The sequence below is a fragment of the Ambystoma mexicanum genome, chromosome 12, assembly GCF_040938575.1.
Source record: "Ambystoma mexicanum isolate Mex_15411 chromosome 12, UKY_AmexF1_1, whole genome shotgun sequence".
NCBI lineage: Eukaryota > Metazoa > Chordata > Amphibia > Caudata > Ambystomatidae > Ambystoma > Ambystoma mexicanum.
Genome location: NC_090936.1, coordinates 449,063,562 through 449,082,931, shown reverse-complemented (window position 1 = coordinate 449,082,931; position 19,370 = coordinate 449,063,562). Strand labels below are relative to the sequence as shown.

The window sequence follows — 19,370 nt, the reverse complement described above, 5'->3', positions numbered from 1 at the left end:
AATTAACCTCTGTGGTGCTCATGGAGTTAGTGAACCTAAGAGATCGGTGTTGCACATTGAGCCACTGTATTCATTTCTTTGCAGTGTCTAAAGGCCCCTTCTAGATGTCAAAAATGTCATCTATACATTTTAGCCAACTAATATGATCTTTAAACGGGTTGCTGCTTGCTTTCTTCAAACATGTTGACACACATGTTGCATACATTTAGAATCCCTGTATGCAAATACTGCTATGATGTTGGAGGACACCTCCAACTGACATGGTGTGTAGATGGCGTGACCCTGGACAAGACCTGCAAGTACCAATGTACCACAGAACTCTGGCTCCACCAGTGCTCCTTTTCATGGTAGAGGGCAGTAGCATTAGAGTAGCAATTCCTTAGGATCATGGAGATTTACTGCAGAGTTCAAAGCACCAGACTGCATGAGATCTCGGCAACGGGAGAAGTTGATCCCCACTTTGGCTGATGTGTTCCTGGTACAGGACCACACCTCTGCACTTCAGCAGGACAACCTTAGCAATGCAGGACTCTGAACTGGTTAGATACACTAGTTCAAGGGAGTGAGACACCATGCAAGGTCTGCTCCCTGATAAGTGAAGAGTAGAGGTTTGCCTTGTGAAGGATGGCTTGCATGCCGAGGGGTGCCTGGGGACTGCTGCAGAAACCTTCTTTGATATTCTTCAGAGACTTCTCTCCAGCTCCTCTCCTGATCCTAGAGAAATCTTGGGCTGAGAGGGGTCCGGGAGTCCAGCAAACCAACAGAAGGACCTGAAACGTCTAAGTTCTGGATGCCTGCTTGGGTACAGCCATCATGACTCGCGCAATGTTTGGGTTTGTGTATTGTAATTGCCTGCAGCCCCTACCCAGACCAAACCCCTTCCAGGCACACAACCTGCTTCCCATGCTCTGGACAGAGCCTGCAAAAAGAAATTGCCATATCTCACTTCTGCACTTGAAGACCACTACTAGGCGTGGGGCGTGGGGGTGAGTCAGCAATGCGAGGCGGACAACTTTTGAATGGTTGTTCAAAATATGCCATTTTATTGAATCCTATTGGTTATTAAATGCCTTACTATCCCTACTCTGATGAGAATTTCCCTGCCTAACAAGACTAAAGGGAAACCCTCTTAACACAGGATGTCTGTCTGGCCCTCACACTTAATCATCAAATACACAAAGAAAATATATGGCAATTCAAATAACATCAACAATTCTATTCACAGTTTCTTGATAAACGTTTAGTAACCTGGGTGAACTCCCTTGCCCAAGATTCAAGATAAATTCAGTTCCAATGTTCAACAAAAAGAAACGAGGAAATCAATGTAGATAGGACAGTCTCAATTCAGTTCTTGATATTTTAATGTCAAGGTAAAGTTGTGTTAATCAACGTTACAACAAGGCTTTTCTTCTTGGTGAAATAAGAACTTTTCACTTCATCAAAATGGCATCAATTTTATTCCCAGCCACAATGCCTTGCCACTACCTCCATTAATCCAAGAATACTTGCCACAGTTCAAAAGAAATAAGTCTGTCAATGTTAGTGAAACACAGTTCTTGGTTAACGCTTAGTTTACTATCTTGATAAGATTAGGAATCACAGTAGGTATCTGTCAGGATGACTTCATAGCACTTCTACTTCCACTTAAACAACTCCGTCTACAATGGTTTACCAGGAGAGCACACTCCTTTGCCTCATAGCACACTACTTCATTTGTGCTACTGAAGTCTCACATCTACTGACAACAAAATGCACCACCTCAGCTTCAGTACTTTGTGACTTCAAACAGATTAAGACAAGATTCAGTTTCAGATACTTCAACACCTTCAAATAGGCAAGGCACTCATCCTCTGTATATCCCTTTTCCAAAAAAGGCAGCCTCTCTTGTCCATCTGCAACAACAACTTCTAATTGCCTCTAGGACACGCTTCTCTCTTCCTTCTAGAGTCTGTCAATGTAGGTTGTATCAACTTCAAAGAATAGTTATAAGTAGCATGTTTCCCTTCCCCAACTTTGCTTTCATCCCTTTGCCATCTGTTAACCATAATAATTGCCACTTGGATTCAGGTAACGCTTGCACACTTGTGTCTAAAGCAATAAGGTCTCTTTTTGGCTCACTGAATGGTTTAAACAGTTCTCTGGCTTTGGTAAAGGCTGGTTTCAGTCTCAATTGGGTAATACTCTTGGCTTGGGCAATGCTTGCTCTTTCCAACTTCAAATACAATGTTTAAACACTTGACTTCTTTTTATGAGCAATTGTTGTTCGCGTGAATAAGGATTCAAAGTTCACTCTCCCCTTGAAAAGCGAAATTAGGCATGCACGGCTACTTCATAGGTTTTACAAGGTTTAAAGGCTTAACAATGACTTTCCGTAGCGTTTGCTCTTCACGTGAGTGAATGAGAAAATACCCAATCGCACGCGAGTACTACATTTAAATTGTTAAGAACTCCACGAACAACTTCAGCTGGCTCCTGCTTCTATGCGAGTGAATATTAAGCTGGATACTATTGCCGGCAGTCCTCACGCAAGGAATCAGAATCCCAGGTTTGACTCACTGGCTTCTGTGTTCCTTGCTCTGTGTTACACAACTTCCACTGCTTCTGGCTTAACTTGGGTCCCACACCCTTCCTCGCTGAAGGTGTCTCCGATCCGGCCACTCGATCAAGGAGCCCCTCTCTCTCCTGAGAGACACTGCTTTACTACAGCACCTCACCTCGGTCTCCAACATGCTTCTTGCACAGTGACCTCTGCAATTAGGCTCACATGGGGAAAGGCAGCTTTCTTGCATGCCTTCTGCTGCACAGACTCTGCACCTCACAGGTTGGAGAACAGGACCCTCACAGAACATCTGCTGCATCAATGTTCTGGTGTCCCTTTGGTTCTCCCGCTTCTGCCTGGATTGCCAACACTGCACCTTCTTCCTTCTACCCCTGCTACTACTCCAGCCGCAGTTCCAGTTCCTTCAAATTACCTGCACCTGAGGGGGCCTTTTATGCGTCTCAGGATCCTTCAGGTGTGGGACATTAGGATTAATTGCCTGACTACTACTTCAGCATAACTCTTCTGTCCCCTTTCTCGTCCCAGTACTTAAGGGTTTATGGGAATTGTAGTCCCCAACAACAAAGGTAATTCCTTTCAATAACTTCAGGGTTTTAAGGGTAGATTTATTTCCCTTAGAGACATTTAGGAATGACCCATTATAATTCGGTGTTACACACAAAGACAGTTTATTTAGAGTAACATTTCAAAAATTCCTTTCCTTTATACCTTTGGGAGTAAGGAGAATTTTTATCCTGAAGTACCTTACATGGCCTTTCTGTTGTTAAGGTCTATCCAGATTTGAAGGTATTTGTGCCCAGAGCCATAGATCGTATAGGTGGTTTAGATGCATCCTAATGACAATAATCCCATACCTGTTATGGCAAGTTTAAAAGGTTCTCCCAATTAAAGGACAAATACCACGTCTCATCCCATGGGATCTCCTCACCACCCTGGGCCTTGTCTCCTCCCAGGTGATCCTCCCACAGTACACCTCCCTCCCAAGGTCATGATCAGTAAGCGTCTGGCTTTCCCTGGCCACCTGCGAGGAGGCTTTAGGCAGGTATTCAGAGAGGGATCCGTAGGATTCACCACACAGGTCTAGAGTTAGAAGACTGGGTTTACACTACATGGCCAGCCATTTTGAGTACCATGTTGCACAAAAGGCTGCCATGGTGTAAAAAACGAAATGGTGCACACAAATTGCCCATAAACTGTTAAAAAGAAGGTACTGCTTGTTGGGCAGGAAGCTCAGTTACCACATGTGGAGGTAGCCCCTTGTTGTTGTTTTAGCTTTTCCTGGGTTTATGACTTGTTTCCTCCCTGCCATGCCTGATCCCAAGCTTGACAGTGTGGCTGTATGCTTTTGTGCTCTGCCTTAAAAGGCTTTGGGTCATTGAGACTCCTAAATTAGCGGTATTCCAAAAGTACCCCTTAGTCTCCCAGTGTCACAGGACAGGGGGCTGTATTTGGCCTAAAACCAGTTCTGGATGGCATATGGAGATGCCTGTCTGGGACAGTGAGGAGACATTCCTTTCGCGTGAGAGACTTCTCCATAATGCATAGGTGTGCTTGAAGGGATGGCCTGCCATTGGCTGACCACTCCTCTGTTAGAATTCATGCCTCTAAAGAAGTCTAGAAATAACCTCCTGTGGCGCTCCTTTCCACTGATCCTGTGGGGATAAATGGATCACAGCTCCTGCTCAAGGCCTCGTCTCCCTGAAGTTCCCGACTGTTCCTGCATCACTGGACGCAGATCGGGTGCCCCTTTGGTGCTAGGATCCTGAAGACCGTTTGAGCGAAACCAACCAGAGCATCTTCTCCACAGGACTCCATGCAAGCACTCCGGTTCACTCTTCTCTCTCTCTCTCTCTCTCTCTCCTGGAAAGCCCCAAAGGCTGTGCTGTCTCCAATCCTGTGACCGCACCACCGGCCTTGCCTTTCTCTGTGATCTGCCATGGCTGAATCCTCTCCATTGTGTGGTTCCTTCAACCTCTGCTCTTTGTTGGGGTCCCACCAAGCCGACCCCACTCTTCCTCCCCACCACCAAAAACAGGCAACTCCTTTGGCTGAGGATGACCTGGGAAATTGCATCTTTGGAAACTGCTGACCGCAGAAGTCTCACCTTTCTTCTCAAACCCTTGACCTGGGAACCTTGAATAACTGTCCTTCACAAGGTTTTGAGGATCCTTCTGCATTGCTGGAGTCCTGTGGTAGCTGAACAACATGCACAGTATTCACATCTGGAAACCTCCAACCGCATGTTGTGGAACTACTTACCCGGTCCCACGGTATTGCTCTCCTTACCCTCTGGCACTTCTGGTGGCATTTTTGTTAATTGTTTCTTCATCTCTCCGCCTCCTGTTATCTTCACAACTATTTGAGGGTATCCCTCCAATGAAACTCCTGGAACTACTCCATGGGGGCTCTTTCGCAGCAAGGTAATTCTTCCAGCAAAGGCAGTGCTTATTCGCACTGAAAGTGTTTACATTTCTGTTACTTTTTCAGGAATAACTTTTGACTCTAAAAAGAACTCTCATTCAGAAGTGATACTTGCTGCTTGTGACCTGTTTTGTTTTACTTAACTGTTAGTGTATTGTTTTTGTCTGCTTTTTCTTAAATATAAAAAGTATATTCTTTATACACACATAGTGTGTGGTACTTCTCATTTTCGGGATGTACTGTACATGTGAACCACACTAAACTACCTCCTTTGAGTTAGACCTGAGCTACTCTGCTATGATGTCCACCACTTGGAGAGCCTGGTGAGCTGATGGAAATCGCTAGTAGTTCCTGAATCAGGAAGACCTAACTAGGACCCAGACAACAGGGCCTTAGGACAATCTCATTGACACCACTGCCACTAGCCATCTCTGCCACAGTAGGTAGGTAGGTAGGTGGGTGGGTGTTGTGCTTTTAAAACAAAATATTTAAAGCTATGTATAAAGTAGCACTGTACACGAAGACAATTTCCTGGAGAAAAAGCCTTGCATTTGCTCCGTAAGATAGCTCAGCGGGTTGAGCGCTTGCTGCTGCAATCTATTTGTGATCTGTAGGTCGCAGGTTCGAATCGGCCAACTCAGCTTTTCAGCCTTCCGCTGTCGAAGGAGTACCAACTTTGGTTGGGTGATATTGTATGTATATATGTTCTGTGTAAAGCGTGTAGACATAAGCTCTATATAAATACCATCTCATTATTTGGGCTAAATTGCATACCCATAATCCCTTGCTGGTATGACTTGGCACCAGAGGTGAACTTCCAGCAATGGCTACTAGGCGGCATTGTAGAATGTGTGATTAGTCTCATATAGAATACCCTAATTCTATATTTTGGTTCTGATCACATTGAGGCACATAATTAAGGTGAGCTGACACTAAACAGGTGAAAGCAGCCTTTATATTTTCATAAACATTTTTGAATGTTACATAATAAGACTTTAAACATTAGCATTCATGCGTTACACTTATGTACCTAGCAGCATGTGCAAAACCAATGCATACTGTGAAGGCATCATGAAGCAAGACACAGACAACAGATTCAGAGTTCAAAATAAAACACTTTATTTACTTAAATGTCAGGATGGAAAAAGGCCTAACTTGCCCTATGTTAAGGTTGGATTTGCCTACCTAAAATGAAATTAAGGAAAGTCTAAGTCAAAGAGTTCAATTTAAGAATCTGTGTCAAATCTGTGTCATAACCCTATACCTGCCCTCACAACTAAATCTGTACAATGTGTAAGGATGTCAGCAACCAAAAGAAACAGTGTTCAACATAAAGTTCTGAGCAACTAAGAGAAACAGTGGTTTTAAAGTGATATCGTTTTAACCAATACTCTGGGTTCCCTTCCCCAATTTCCAAGTAACGCAGTTCAAACACAAAAGAACCTTGAGGCTCGGTCCTCAAGTCAGCAAATGTCTCAAAGATTCCCTTCCACAAAACTTAATTTTATTTCCACAAAATATATTCTTGTCTTTCCAAGTTACATGGACAGTTAACACATTAGTACAAAAAGAAGCCCACATACATATAAAAAGAAAGAACGTCAATTGTAAATCAACCACAAAAACCTTATTAAAAAGCACAATTTTGGCTATAAAAAGATGCACAGAATTACAAACTTGCAGCATGTTTCATACTTGGCTGCTAAGATTTAACAGCACCATGCGCTAGTATTAAGTTGGGGAACGAATGATACACGTCAGGGCATTGGTGCAATAGTGGCCAAGGAGAGCACATACTCGCAGCCTCTGACACTTAGTTGTCACTGACCATAGTACCAAGATAGTTTTTCAGACTCCTCTTTCTCACCAGCCATGCCCTATAAATAAAACATGCAGTTCCAAAGACCACATAGGGAATCGAGCATTCTCTCCGGTATCTGACAGCAGGGATTGCATGACGGATACCTGCGTTATTCAGGATGGGTCGCAGGTACATGCATCTTAAGTGGTGGGTCTTGTTGCAAATTAGTAAAAAGTGCTCAGTCTTTTCTGAGAAAACGCCACACATTGGGCAGAGGTCACCCTTGCCAGCTCTTGGTTACACAGTCTACTGGCAGAAACCCAAGCCTAAATCGAACATAGAGCGACTTCTCCATTGGTGAATGAATTGTATCCAGATAAACCTTGTATCCTCGTTCAGATATGGATTCAAGGTATACTGCTTCAAATTTCAATTTAGTGGAATCGACAATCGGGTCTTCGTACATTGACCTGTCTGCCCTAGCTCTCAGGATATTCAAGTCTCATACCTGGGGCCCTTGGGGCATATTGCATAAATCAGCCATATCCAACTGAAGGCGACAGGCCTTCACGTGAGCAAACCACTTTAAGCTTTTCCCCCTCAAGGTTCATGACCTCAGACAAGGCGTTCCTATATGTCTCTAGCCCCACACTAGCCCAGACCCTTGCCCAAAACAGAGTGTGATCCTAGCCGCTATCCTGACAATGTCAAGTTCTAGGTGGACCAATGCCGAGAGGGCTGACACGGGTAACAGTAATGGTTTCTTTAAGAATTTGTTTTCACAATTGGACAAGTCAGCAATATTAACATGGCCCACAATTCGGAGCCATACGTAGATCCCAGTATGGCTTGTTTGTGGAACCGTTTCAATGCGGGGGAAATTGCACCTCTACCGTGTTTAATAGAGGATAGAATTCTGCTGCAATATTTGGTCAAAGAAAGTGCTGACTTCCAGCCCCCTGTGTCCTCAAAACAAACTCAAAGGTAGTCGAAATGGCTAACTTGCTCAATAACAGCATCAGATCCGCTCAATCTTAATGTTCTCCTTTTAGTGCGTGGTGGCCTAAAGACCATCACTTTACATTTTTGAATGTTTAAAGACCACTTCAGCTCAAAATATTTGGTATGGAAAATAGACAGAACATGTCTCAGAGCCTGGGGCGTGGTGGACAGAAGGACTGCGTTGTCCGCATAAAAGAGCGCTGGATATTTATCTTCTCCCATCTTGGGGCAATCCTGGCACTCACTTAGCAAGGCATCAATCATGTCCTGGATAAAGACATTAAATAAAAAGGGTGCCAGGGTACAGCCCTGCCTTACTCCAACATTAACCCCAAAGTCCTCAGTCTGCTCCCCCCCAACTCCCCCCAGGCCATATCTGACAGTAGCTTTGTTGGCAGAATACAATGAACGTGTAATGGCCACCAAGCCTGTCTTGTCTTTGCAAAGTTCAGTTAATTCTGTTTTCAAATGTATATTTCTGTGGTTTGCAGCTTTCACACAATTTGGTGTTCAATACTCCTCTTTGGTTTAATTTTAAAGTTTCATTTTAAATTAAGCTTCAGTATACTTTTGTTTCGCTTGTTCTTTAAAGTTACATTCCCTTCAGAACTCAGAAAGCAGTGGCTTTAGTTGAATTTAAAGTTCTGTCCCCTTCTGGATTCAACATGTAATAGTTCTGTTTATTTTCAAAGCTTTTATTCAGTTCGGTATTCAATAGGTTTTGCCTGTGACTGACTTTTTATTCAATCCGCTGTGTTCACTTTAAAGGATTTGCCCAGCACTCTGAGACTTTCGAAAACGTGTTTTCTTAAACGCGCGACCACTCCGATATAAAGCATTCCTTAATAATCAAAAATTCGCGCACAGGGTTTCTCATTTGCCTAGAAACTCACCAGTCGCTTTAACAGTTCTTCCAGCAGCGCAGATCACAAAGCCTTCTGCTTTTGATGTCGGGGTCCCAGCTCCTCCTCCTCGGACACTCCTGTGTGGACTTCCACACAGGGGAACGATCACCTCGCACATAAGGGAACGGGATAGCCTTCCTGCACAGCTCTCTTCTCCACATTTAGTCTGCTCCATGAAGCTCCAGCTCCCAGGCCACGCTTCCACAGACTTCCTCTCTCTTCAGTCCTCAGCGTCTCAGTGTGCTGCATGCAGAGGACCTACCCGCAGCAGTAGTCCCCAGCTGTTCGTCCCTCCTCAGATTAGGTTCCATGCTGCTTGTACTGGCCTCCCTTCTGCTCCTCTTTGTTGCTTTCTCCTTCTCATTGTATACACCTGTGACCCTCAAACAGGTTGCAGTTGTGCTTTTCCAATTTGACTTGCCTGCCCAGGCTTAATGGGACATGTCCGACATTCCCAACACTTAACAGGAATCTTCTTTGTCCTAGTATCTTGTGTTTATTGCTCTCAGCTGCCTCTTCCTTGTCTCAGTATTGTCAAGTGTCACATGAAGGGAAATAAAGGGAATAACCCATAAAGGTCAGGGAAAGGTTAGGGTGATCGTCAATGGGAAAGCGGGCCACCATATGTTGTCTGGATTCACCCCGCTCCCAATCCTGAAGTACTCTCCACCCACGTGATCCTCCCTTGCTTCTCCACCCCCAGGGTTTGGATCCAAGAGCGATGGCCTTTCCCTGGTCTCCTGAGAAGCGGATCCTGGGGTCCTTGGAGTGAGCATACCCTCAGGTTTCTCACAGTACCCTGCCACCTTGTAAGAACATGCTTTCCCTGAGTGATATGAGATGTCTTGCTTATTTCAACATTACAAATGTCTTCTGGACATTGGCAAAAGTGTGAAATGTCAATAGTTGTTCTGTTGATTTTTTTTTTTCTTTTTTTTTTCTTCTTCTGTATTGTTCACTTTGTGACGTGATTTTTCTCAGCTTTTCCATTGATTTTTTTTTTTTTTTTTTTTTTTTTTTTAATGTTTTCATCCAATTTAGAAAGAGTATATTTTCTCTAACTAACTGATTAGATTTCATAAACAATAGTCTTCATCCATCCTTGAGGTATATGGGGGCTTATAAACCAGGAATGTTAAAGTATACGTGTTGTGAAAAGTTTATACAATGAGCGATGGCATGGAGTAATTGTTGGACCTCTTTCCTTGCAGATCAAGCATATGATGGCCTTCATCGAACAGGAGGCCAATGAAAAGGCTGAAGAAATTGATGCCAAGGTAACAGTTGCATTTGTTTTCAAGTGTACATAAAAAAGAGTGCAAACAGAAGAAAGGTATGTTCTTGCGCTCTTCATCCGCATTCTGGTCCACAATTCACTACCTGTGTATTTTGGTATTGTGGTGGATCAGAAGGAGTCAGACACATTGAGGACATGTTACCTTTCTTTAACGAAAATATAAGACCAAGGCCTACCTTTCTCTGTTGCAAGGGATTGCCTATATGAATTAACTAAAGGTGCTTGTCTGCCATCAGGAAGTCAAAATGTATAGGTTGTCCTCATTCCCAAACCCAAGTGAACCTGACCCTACCACTAATGTGAATAACTAACTCAAAATGGGCCAAGAGAATTTCTCTCTTCTCCTGGTTGTCTTTCGTCTTGCTTTCTTCCCAGCAGCTTTCTATTTAAGGCTATATTTTCTTTTTTTTTAAACGTGTATTTATTGGCAGAAGGTTAGGACAGGTACAGTACATATTATGCAGAAAGAGACAGTAATCACTATTGGCATACAGGCATTACAACGAGAGCAATTACAAGTAGCACAGAATGTGGGGGGGAGGACCATGGCATGGGGAGATCATGAAGTGTTCAGTTCCTGTGGAGAGTCGGGCAGCTCTGGCAGGGGGGTGGAGCGCCAGTCCACCTCGTCTCTGCTGTTCAGATAGCTGCAGAATTCAGTCCACACATTCTTGGGGCGGGATGGGGTGGGTAATGAGCCAATATACTCTTCTTCACATGTTTGTACCCAAGTAAGAGCCTTCAACCACATCTTTAGAGTCGGGGGAGATTGGCGCTTCCAACATTGTAATATACATCTTTGGGCAACGATAGTGCTCACATTTAAGAATTTTGACATTTTTTTTTCACCTTCCCCAGCCCAGACACCAAACAACAAGGCCAATGGGTTAGGGTCCACCGGGGATCCAACTATCTCTGAGAGCGCCTTCATCACATCCCGCCAAAACGTGCCTAGCGCGGCGCAGGACCAAAACATATGTATACAGTCCGCTTCTTCAGACGTTCATTTTGGGCATGCGTGGGTCAGGGTGTGAGAACATTTCGCAATTTTGAGCGGTGTGTAGTACAGTCTGTTGAGGAGTTTATATTGTATGCAGCGAAATCTAGCACTTGGAGAGACCTTGCGCGTATGTGCGCACATTTTGTTCCACATTTCATCGGTAATTTACCTCCCTAGCTCCCCAGCCCAGGCTTCAGGGATACGTCCTCTAGTTTCCCCAGCTGCATTTTGTACAGGGAGGATATAATTCCCCTACTTCTGCGGAGTTTGAGATGTACTGGAGCTCTGGGGAGTCCGGGGGCTCATTTGGGTAGGAGGGCCACATTCTACAGACTGCCGCCCTTAGCCTAAAGTATTGTAGTAGCTCCAGCGGTGAATTGGAGTGTTTGGGCCGCCACGTTAGGGGAGTAATGCATTTACAGTCCGGATATAGGTCGGTGAGTGCACGGTAGCCCAGGTTTCCCCAATGACGGATGAACTGCTGATCGTGTGTGGGAGAGAGCCCAGGAACTTGCCATATGGGAAGCCATTTGTAGTACGGGCGATGGTCCTGTTTTGAGTCGAGAATGGTATTCCACGCTCTAATAGTGGTGGCGACAGGATCCTCCGGGGCATTCGTCTGGTATGTATGGTGTAACACTAGGGTCATGATATTATTCCCTTCGCCAGCCAGTTTCTCCAATTTGACATGTGGGGGTGGGTTGCTGTGTTCGTACCAGTGTGTGGCATGTCGGGCCTGAGCCGCAATCCAGTACAGTGTAAGGTCAGGGGCTGCAAAACCACCTTTTTCGTAGGGTAAGGTCATATGTTGCCATTTTTTACGTATGGCCCCAGAGTGCCATAGAAATTGGGCACACGCCGAGTGGAGCCTCTTGAAATAGTGCTTCCCGGGCCACACCGGGACGTTAGCGAAAATGTAGAGGAGTTTGGGAACCACGATCATTTTTTATGAGGGATAGCCTGCCTGCGAGGGACAGCGGAAGATTGCGCCATTTGAGCATTTTGGACTCAGTAAGCTGTGCTGTGGTCTCATAATTCTCCGCCAGTAGAGAGGTTTTGGTTAGTGATACTTGCACGCCGAGGTATATGATACCACTTGGGGACCAGCGCAGGGGGAATTCACATGATGGCTGATGGGTCGCCTTGGTGAGAGGAAATATCTCTGACTTAGAGTAGTTAATGGTAAAGCCAGAGTACGTGCCAATTTTTGTTATGTCTCTGATGATTGGGTCTAGATATGTGGGAGGGTTTCTGACATACAGAAGCACATCATCAGCATATAGTGAGATGATTTCTGGTGCATCCTGTAGACGAATGCCCTTACGGGTGTGCTTATTTCGAACATGGTTCACCATAGGCTCGATAGCGAGCGCAAAAAGGATAGGGGAGAACGGACATCCCTGGCGCGCTCCTCTATGTAACGCGAAGGGAGAGGAGACACTGGAATTGACCAACACCCTGGCCATGGGTCCTGTATACAGGAGTTTTATGTAGGCGATCATATTAAGTCCAACATTCATTTTCTCCAACACGGCCCACATGTACTGCCAGGAGACCATGTCAAACGCCTTCAGGGCGTCCAGTGTGACTGCTACTGCGTCCGCTTCCGGGTCTATTCTGGCCATCACGTTGAATACACGGCGGATATTAAGCGCCGTGGAGCGGCCGGGGACGAATCCGTTTTGGTCTTCATGGACTAGGTGGGGCATGAATGGAAGGAACCTATTCGCTATTATTTTGGCAAATATCTTCATGTGAGTGTTTATAAGCGATAAGTGCCTGTAGGAACCGTATTCATCAGGGGGCTTGTCTGGTTTGGGGAGGATGGTGATCAGGGCTTCTCTCAAGGAGGGAGGGAGGGAGGGTGGATGACCGTAGTGATTCAGCCCAGACCCCGTAGAGTACGGGAGCCAGAATAGCAACATGCTCCTGGTAAAACTCAGATGTGAGCCCGTCTGGACCGGGGGCCTTGTTCTTGGGAAGGTCGGAGATTACCTGGACTATCTCATCTAGGGTGAATGGGGCATCTAGTTGTTCCTGGGGGATGAGGGTCATGGGGATGTTTTCTAATAAATCGTCCATGTCTTGGGCAGTGTGCTCCGGCTGAGGGCCGTATAGAGTGGCATGAAAGCGAGCAAAGATGTCAATGATGGATTGGTCGGACCAGTGTCGTGAGCCTTGTTCATCGAGAATGCTATCTATCCTAGTTCTGCCCCTCTCCGACCGGACTAGTTTAGCCAGGGTCCTCCCGGGTCTGCCCCCCTCTATCTCCTTAACCCATGCTTAAAAACTCTTTTCAAGATAGCTGGACTAATGAACATTCCCACCAAACATGCCAGTAGGTCCTTATATTGTTACAGCCTCTCCTACAGAGGGGGCTTACACCTGGATACATTTTAGAGAATATGTGGGGGGTGGCAGGGGGAAGGAAGGTTAGCTGCCATTTGAGCAAGAGTCTGCAATATATTGAACTGCTATGGTGGAGGGCCAGACCCTTGTAAATTGACCACCACACATCTTCTCCCTCATGTATGCCCAAGTCTCTATTCCATTATCCCTGTGTTTGTGGGGTCCCTAAGTGTCCCCTAAATAGTACAGCATTGTACAACTTGGAGATAAGACACTTCAAACCACTGTATGTGTTGAGGACCTGTTCAAATAATGTTAACTGGCGTTTCAATGTATCCTCCCATTATTGGTCTGTTAAGATCAGTTTTAAGTATAGTAGTGAGGGCATGGGAACCATCTGCAAGGCTTTGTATAGCTTGGTTATGCTTTGGAAATGTCCCTCCTTCCGGGTCTGCCCAGATCTAATTAACCCTGCCTCATAGTATGGCTGAAACCCTAGTGGGGGGGGGGGGGTGTGTCTATCATTTTGTCCCTAATTTGAGGGACCCATATACAGCTAGTAGAGGACGGCCATGTAGTGATACCTTCCGTCTCTTTTGATTGCCTCCATAAATGCTATAGTATCGATGGAACTGGATGTGTGCGTTTTATAATCTGCAAGAGTCTGTAAGGGACCCATAGCCATTTGCCCAGTGTGACTGGTGAAAATAGACTGTTTTCCAGACCCATCGATGATTTCTCATTATTCTCTCTCAAATGGTCTACTAGTTTTCAGAAGTCTGCAGCTAATTCCCTGACATCTGGGAATCCACCCCCCCCCCGCCATCCTTGGGCAAAATCGGTGTATTATATGCTATTTGTGGCCTTTTCCCTGAGCATGAGAACATAACAACATATCGAGTGTGTTCATTTCTTTGAAAAACAGGGCTGTTAATATTAACGGGGGAGAACTTGAAACAAAAACAATAATCTTGGCAACATTCTTTTTAAAAAAATATATATTTTTGATTTGGTTTTCAAATTTACAATACAGAAATCAAAATAAACAAAACAAATTTGTGTCCCTTCTACCACCTAACTCCCTGCCCTCCCGCCTCCGCCATCCTTCACCCTCCCACTCTCCCGTGTACACTGAATATTAATATTGTAATTAAAAAAATCAAAGAAGTCAGAATTAGCAGTTTTTGCGGACAATGCTGTTCCGTATAGACTCCATGAAGAAAGTTCAAAATCGGCACCCATTCCATTGAGAACTTACCTTGCTCCCCTTGGATTGTATATGTAATCCACTCTAACGATACAAAATTCCAGTTTATAATACCAGTCTTTTATATGTGGAGGATCCACCGACTTCCATTTCTGAGCTGTGACCAGTAGGGCAGCCAATTGAAGAAGATACAATGCTTTACTCTGATATTTTGGCCAATGTTCATTGTCCTGTTGTGCCAGGCCCAAAAGACTTTGTCCAAGAGATCTAATATATCCATTTTTATTGATGTAAAGCGGGCTCCCATGACAACGTGGTTGTAGACCATTTTTTTTGCAAATGTTTCCTGATTATGTTCCCGAGAGATTGGTAATTTGCTATGTACAGGTCTTCAAGCTTCCTCGTAACAATTTCACCCAGATTTTTAATACCATCAGTTTTTAGACATATTCCATGATTTTGTTGGAGCCAGTCCACCCTCAATGTATTTTCCATCCGGGGCAGGGCTACCAATTCGTTTACATTTATTTTAAAGCCGGACATCACTCCACACTCCTCTATGGTCGCAATAAGTTACAAAATGTTTGGTCTGTTTAATATTTATGATTTAATAAACATACAGCTTTTTGCTGTGTTTTTGTAACCCTTCCCCACGTGTGCGCGGGTTGTTTTTTCAGCGATGCAGGCTGTGTCAACTTTCTGGCACAGTTGAACAGCCCATCGCCATTGTTTACACACATCTATATTTCTGAAGACCACACACAGCGTCAAGGGGGATGTTCGACAGTCCCATGTCCTCTTGACAGGACCCGAAATTGTCCGGCAAGCCCGGATCTGACTCTGTGCGCAAAAGTTCACACATGCCGACGACCAAGTGTTGAAAGACGCACCGATGGCCCTCTTGCATTGCGATAAACAACAGTCGGAAGACACGCCGAAGACCACACAGAGCTCGAAGATTAGTGAGCTCATCAAAAAACCCATCCCGAACACACTACTAAAAGGTTGGATGTCGAAAAAATAACAAATCCTCAAAGACATTAAAAGAGGGCTCAAGTTTAGATACTATGACCCAGGGGGAGGGAACCATTTCAGGGGCTATGAGGCACAAAAAAAACCTGCACCTGAGCCAACGCCCACCCCTCCTGCCCCCTCTATTATCCCAAGTTCATCCCAATGGTCTGCAGATGACATATATAAGGTCAAGAGACGGATGTCTTCACTGGCCAACTTCTTTGACAACCACCCAGAGGTGTTGGTACACTGTGTGGAGTACCCTGAAAGTTTACTAACTAGTGGGGCCGCAGTTACACAGCCCCCCACCAAGAGAGCCCGCACAGACGGCACACAAGCACCCACCTCTCAGCAGGACCCAGGGCAGCTTGCTTATTATTAGTCAACACAGGACTTCCAGGATACTGGAACCTACACTGACTCTGAAGACCAAGGGCACATGGGGGATGTAGACCAGTTTTACGACGAGGACGTCATACAGTCACTGGATCATTCAGACCCACCAGTCGACAGTTGAATTCAATACAACGATCTGCTTCTAAAACTAGCAGAACATTTTAAGATGGATACGCAGGAGACACAGGTAGACAAGGGCCCTCATTACGACCCTGGCGGAGTGGGTTTACGCCAGCGTTATTCGCGGCGGACCCGTCCGCCCTACTACGAGTTCCCGTAGCGCCATGGAACGTTTTCCGCCTGGTTTTTCCGGGCGGAGAAATCCATGGCGCTACGGGACCTTGATGTTAATTACGCCACCGTATTTTGCGGTGGCGCAATTAACGCCTTCCCCACTCCCATTATACCCTATGGGGCAAGAATGGGAATGGGGAAGGGTAAAATGGGGAATGGGGATTTACCGCCCCGCCAAGGTCGGCATGGGGCGGAAAATCCGCCAACCTCCATGGCGCTATCGGCAGCTTTCCGCCGTGCTCCGCGGTGCATTTAGCACCGCGATTTCCGCCAGGGTCGTAATGAGGGCCAAGGACTTTGTTGAAAACATTTTGGGAGATAAAAAGTCTGCTACCCAATTCATTTCAATTCTCCAATCTGTACAGAGGCGAATTCAACCCTCTCTAGTGATTCCTACTATAACACTGGCTGTGAACCCGCGTATTGAAAGTCTTCTGGCCAGCTCCCTCTGGAAGCCGCTTTAGAGGGCAAAAACTCACAACGGGGGTCAGGGTACAACCAGGGTCAGAGATCATCCTGGGGCTCACCACAGGGACAGTCCTTGCAAGGTTTTCAAAGAGGCCAGAGAAGATCTTGCAGCAGGGGTAGATCCTCCTCTTCCAGAGGCGGCTCAACACACCCAAACAAGAACCACCCGCTACAGGTTCCCTCCCATGCCACTCCAGTAGGAGGCCGCATAACATACTTTACCCACGTATGGCAGGGAATCCCCTCCGACAAGTGGGTACTTTCAACCGTGGCGGGCGGTTATTGTTATAACTGCTACAGCAACCCGCCAACCATCCCCCGAGGCAAAGGACCATCTCCAAACAAGAACAGCGTATCTTATTGGAAGAGATGGCAGCGCTGCTAATGAAGGATGCCGTAGAAGTCATCCCTGCGAACCAGGTAAACAAGGGTATCTATTCAATGTACTTCCTTGTGCCGAAAAAAAATCTCACAATGCATCCTGTCTTGGATCTGCACCCTGCAAACACATATGTCAAGCCACAGAAATTCTGCACGACAACGCTACAGGAAGTAATCCCACTGCTAAAGCGGGGAGACTACATGGCAACCTTGGATATGAAAGATGCATACTTTCATATTTAATTGTTCCCAGCGCACAGAAGATTCTTCAGTTTCAAGATGGCAAACCAGCACTACCAATTCAAATCTGCTCCAAGGTATTCACCAAGGTACTGGCGGTGGTGGTGGCACACCTACGCAGGGAATCCATCCCAGTGGACCCTTACCTGGACGAGTGGCTGATCACAGGGGAGAATCCCCAAATTTGCAAGCAAAATACCCAAAGAACGATCAATCTACTTTTTCAATTGGGTTTTTCAATCAACAAGAAAAAGTCCAGCCTTCTCCCACCAAACAGTTCCTAGGAGTTGTCATAAAAACAGAGGGTCTAGTCTTTCCATCAAAGGAAAGAGTACAAAACATACTGCTGCAATTACCTCAGTATCTAGCTGGTCACCAGATAACCGTACGCAAAGCAATGCGTTTTGCTCGGGATGATGGCATCGTGCATTTACCTGGTCCCACACGCGCGATTGCGCATGCGCCCAATGCAAAGTGTTTGGCGAAACAGTGGTCTCAGGCAAGCGGTCAGTGGGATGATCTAGTGGTTGTTTCGCCAACCCTAGTACAAGCTCTACGCTGGTGGACAAAGGAGAATCTATTGAAGGGGAAAACCCTTCCACGACCCGGTGGTGCAAGCGGTTGTCACAACAGACGCATCTCTCACTGGGTGGGGGGCCCATCACCTTTATCTCACAGCACATGGTCTGTGGACTCAAATCACAGCACAGAACCACATCATCTTGCTGGAACTCCTAGCAGTGCTCAAAGCACTACAACCCTTCGAAGCACAACTGACAAATCAATCCGTACAAATTGTCAAAGACCTCACAAACTGCAATATTTTAGATAAACAAGCAGGGCGGCACACATTCTCTAAATCTATCCAGGCTAGCACAGAAAATATGTAAGTGTAGCATGGCTATTTGCACCCTGTGCTGTATCTCTTCCACAGCCTGTGGACATTCCATGTCGCTAATTTGCGTACCGGTTATGATAATAAGAACTATTTTGTGCAACCCGACTCTCCTTATACAACCACCCTTCCTGATGATCCATCTCAGTCCGTTCCACCCGCAGACTCCCACCACATTAACATATGTCTTCCATCCTCCTGCCCAACCAGCTCCCTCCAAAATAACTGTCCCGACTGCACCCACTGTTCCTGATGTACTGCTTCACTTTGTCTTACTAATTCAAATGTAAACTTCAACCAGCAGGGCCAACTTGCCCTAACCCTCTGCACTGACCCACCCCCCCCCCCAACCCAAGTATCCCCTTCTCTCCCACTGACCTTCCCCAACCAAGAGTCCCCTCCCCCCAGAACTCTTGTCCCCGAGCCATTTTCTCCACACTCCCCCTTACCCGTTGCCTCCATCCCACCCGTCATTGTGATCATTTCTTGCTTCCCCACCCCTATACATTACACAAGTGCTTCATCTCACTGCAAGCCATCTCCTCTCAAACTCAATCCTCCCCCATTCCAACCTCAGTCTCCCGACCGCCGTGTCGCCTTCTCATCACCATGAACTTTCAAACGCGGTGACGACGTGTCCAACCAGGTCCACACCTTCTGTGGTGATTTAAAAAAACCTGATTTCCCACCGTGTGAGACACCTGAAGGTGTCTCACCCGCTAGTCCCTGGGGATCTGGCATCCAGGTGGCTAGGACATGGCCGTCGCTTTTGGATCCAGTTGGGGGTGGACCAGTGCGGGAGGATCACCTGGGTTGAGGGGTCTTTGGTGAGTGGAAATGGAACACCGGATGGCGAGACGCGGTATCCCCTTCCCTGTAACACCTTTACCCCATCCTACTAAGTAGGATACTTAGGAATGCAACCCCTCCCCTTTCCAAACACGAACATTTCCTCACGGAAAGCTCACTACAAGAGGAAACTAACACCTGAGCCGTATACCTGACATGTCCCAATAAAATGGTCAGGCAGGGTCAGGCAATTACTGCTGACCATGACACACCCGACTTCCATTACACTTCCCCACACAGATAAAAGCTGCAGCTCAAAAGGACACTGATCAAGGCAAAGCACACGAGGAA

General features: G+C 46.0%; 1 protein-coding gene across 1 annotated transcript in view; it reads left to right on the top strand.

Annotated features, from left to right (window-relative positions):
• The window catches only part of ATP6V1E1 (ATPase H+ transporting V1 subunit E1), a 451,663-nt gene that overhangs the window by 43,594 nt on the left and 388,699 nt on the right, over nt 1-19,370 (top strand). Inside the window, exon 2 of the mRNA XM_069628660.1 lies at nt 9,901-9,966. Within this exon, the coding sequence (XP_069484761.1) occupies nt 9,901-9,966 (66 nt within the window). The remainder of the gene's footprint in view (nt 1-9,900; nt 9,967-19,370) is intronic.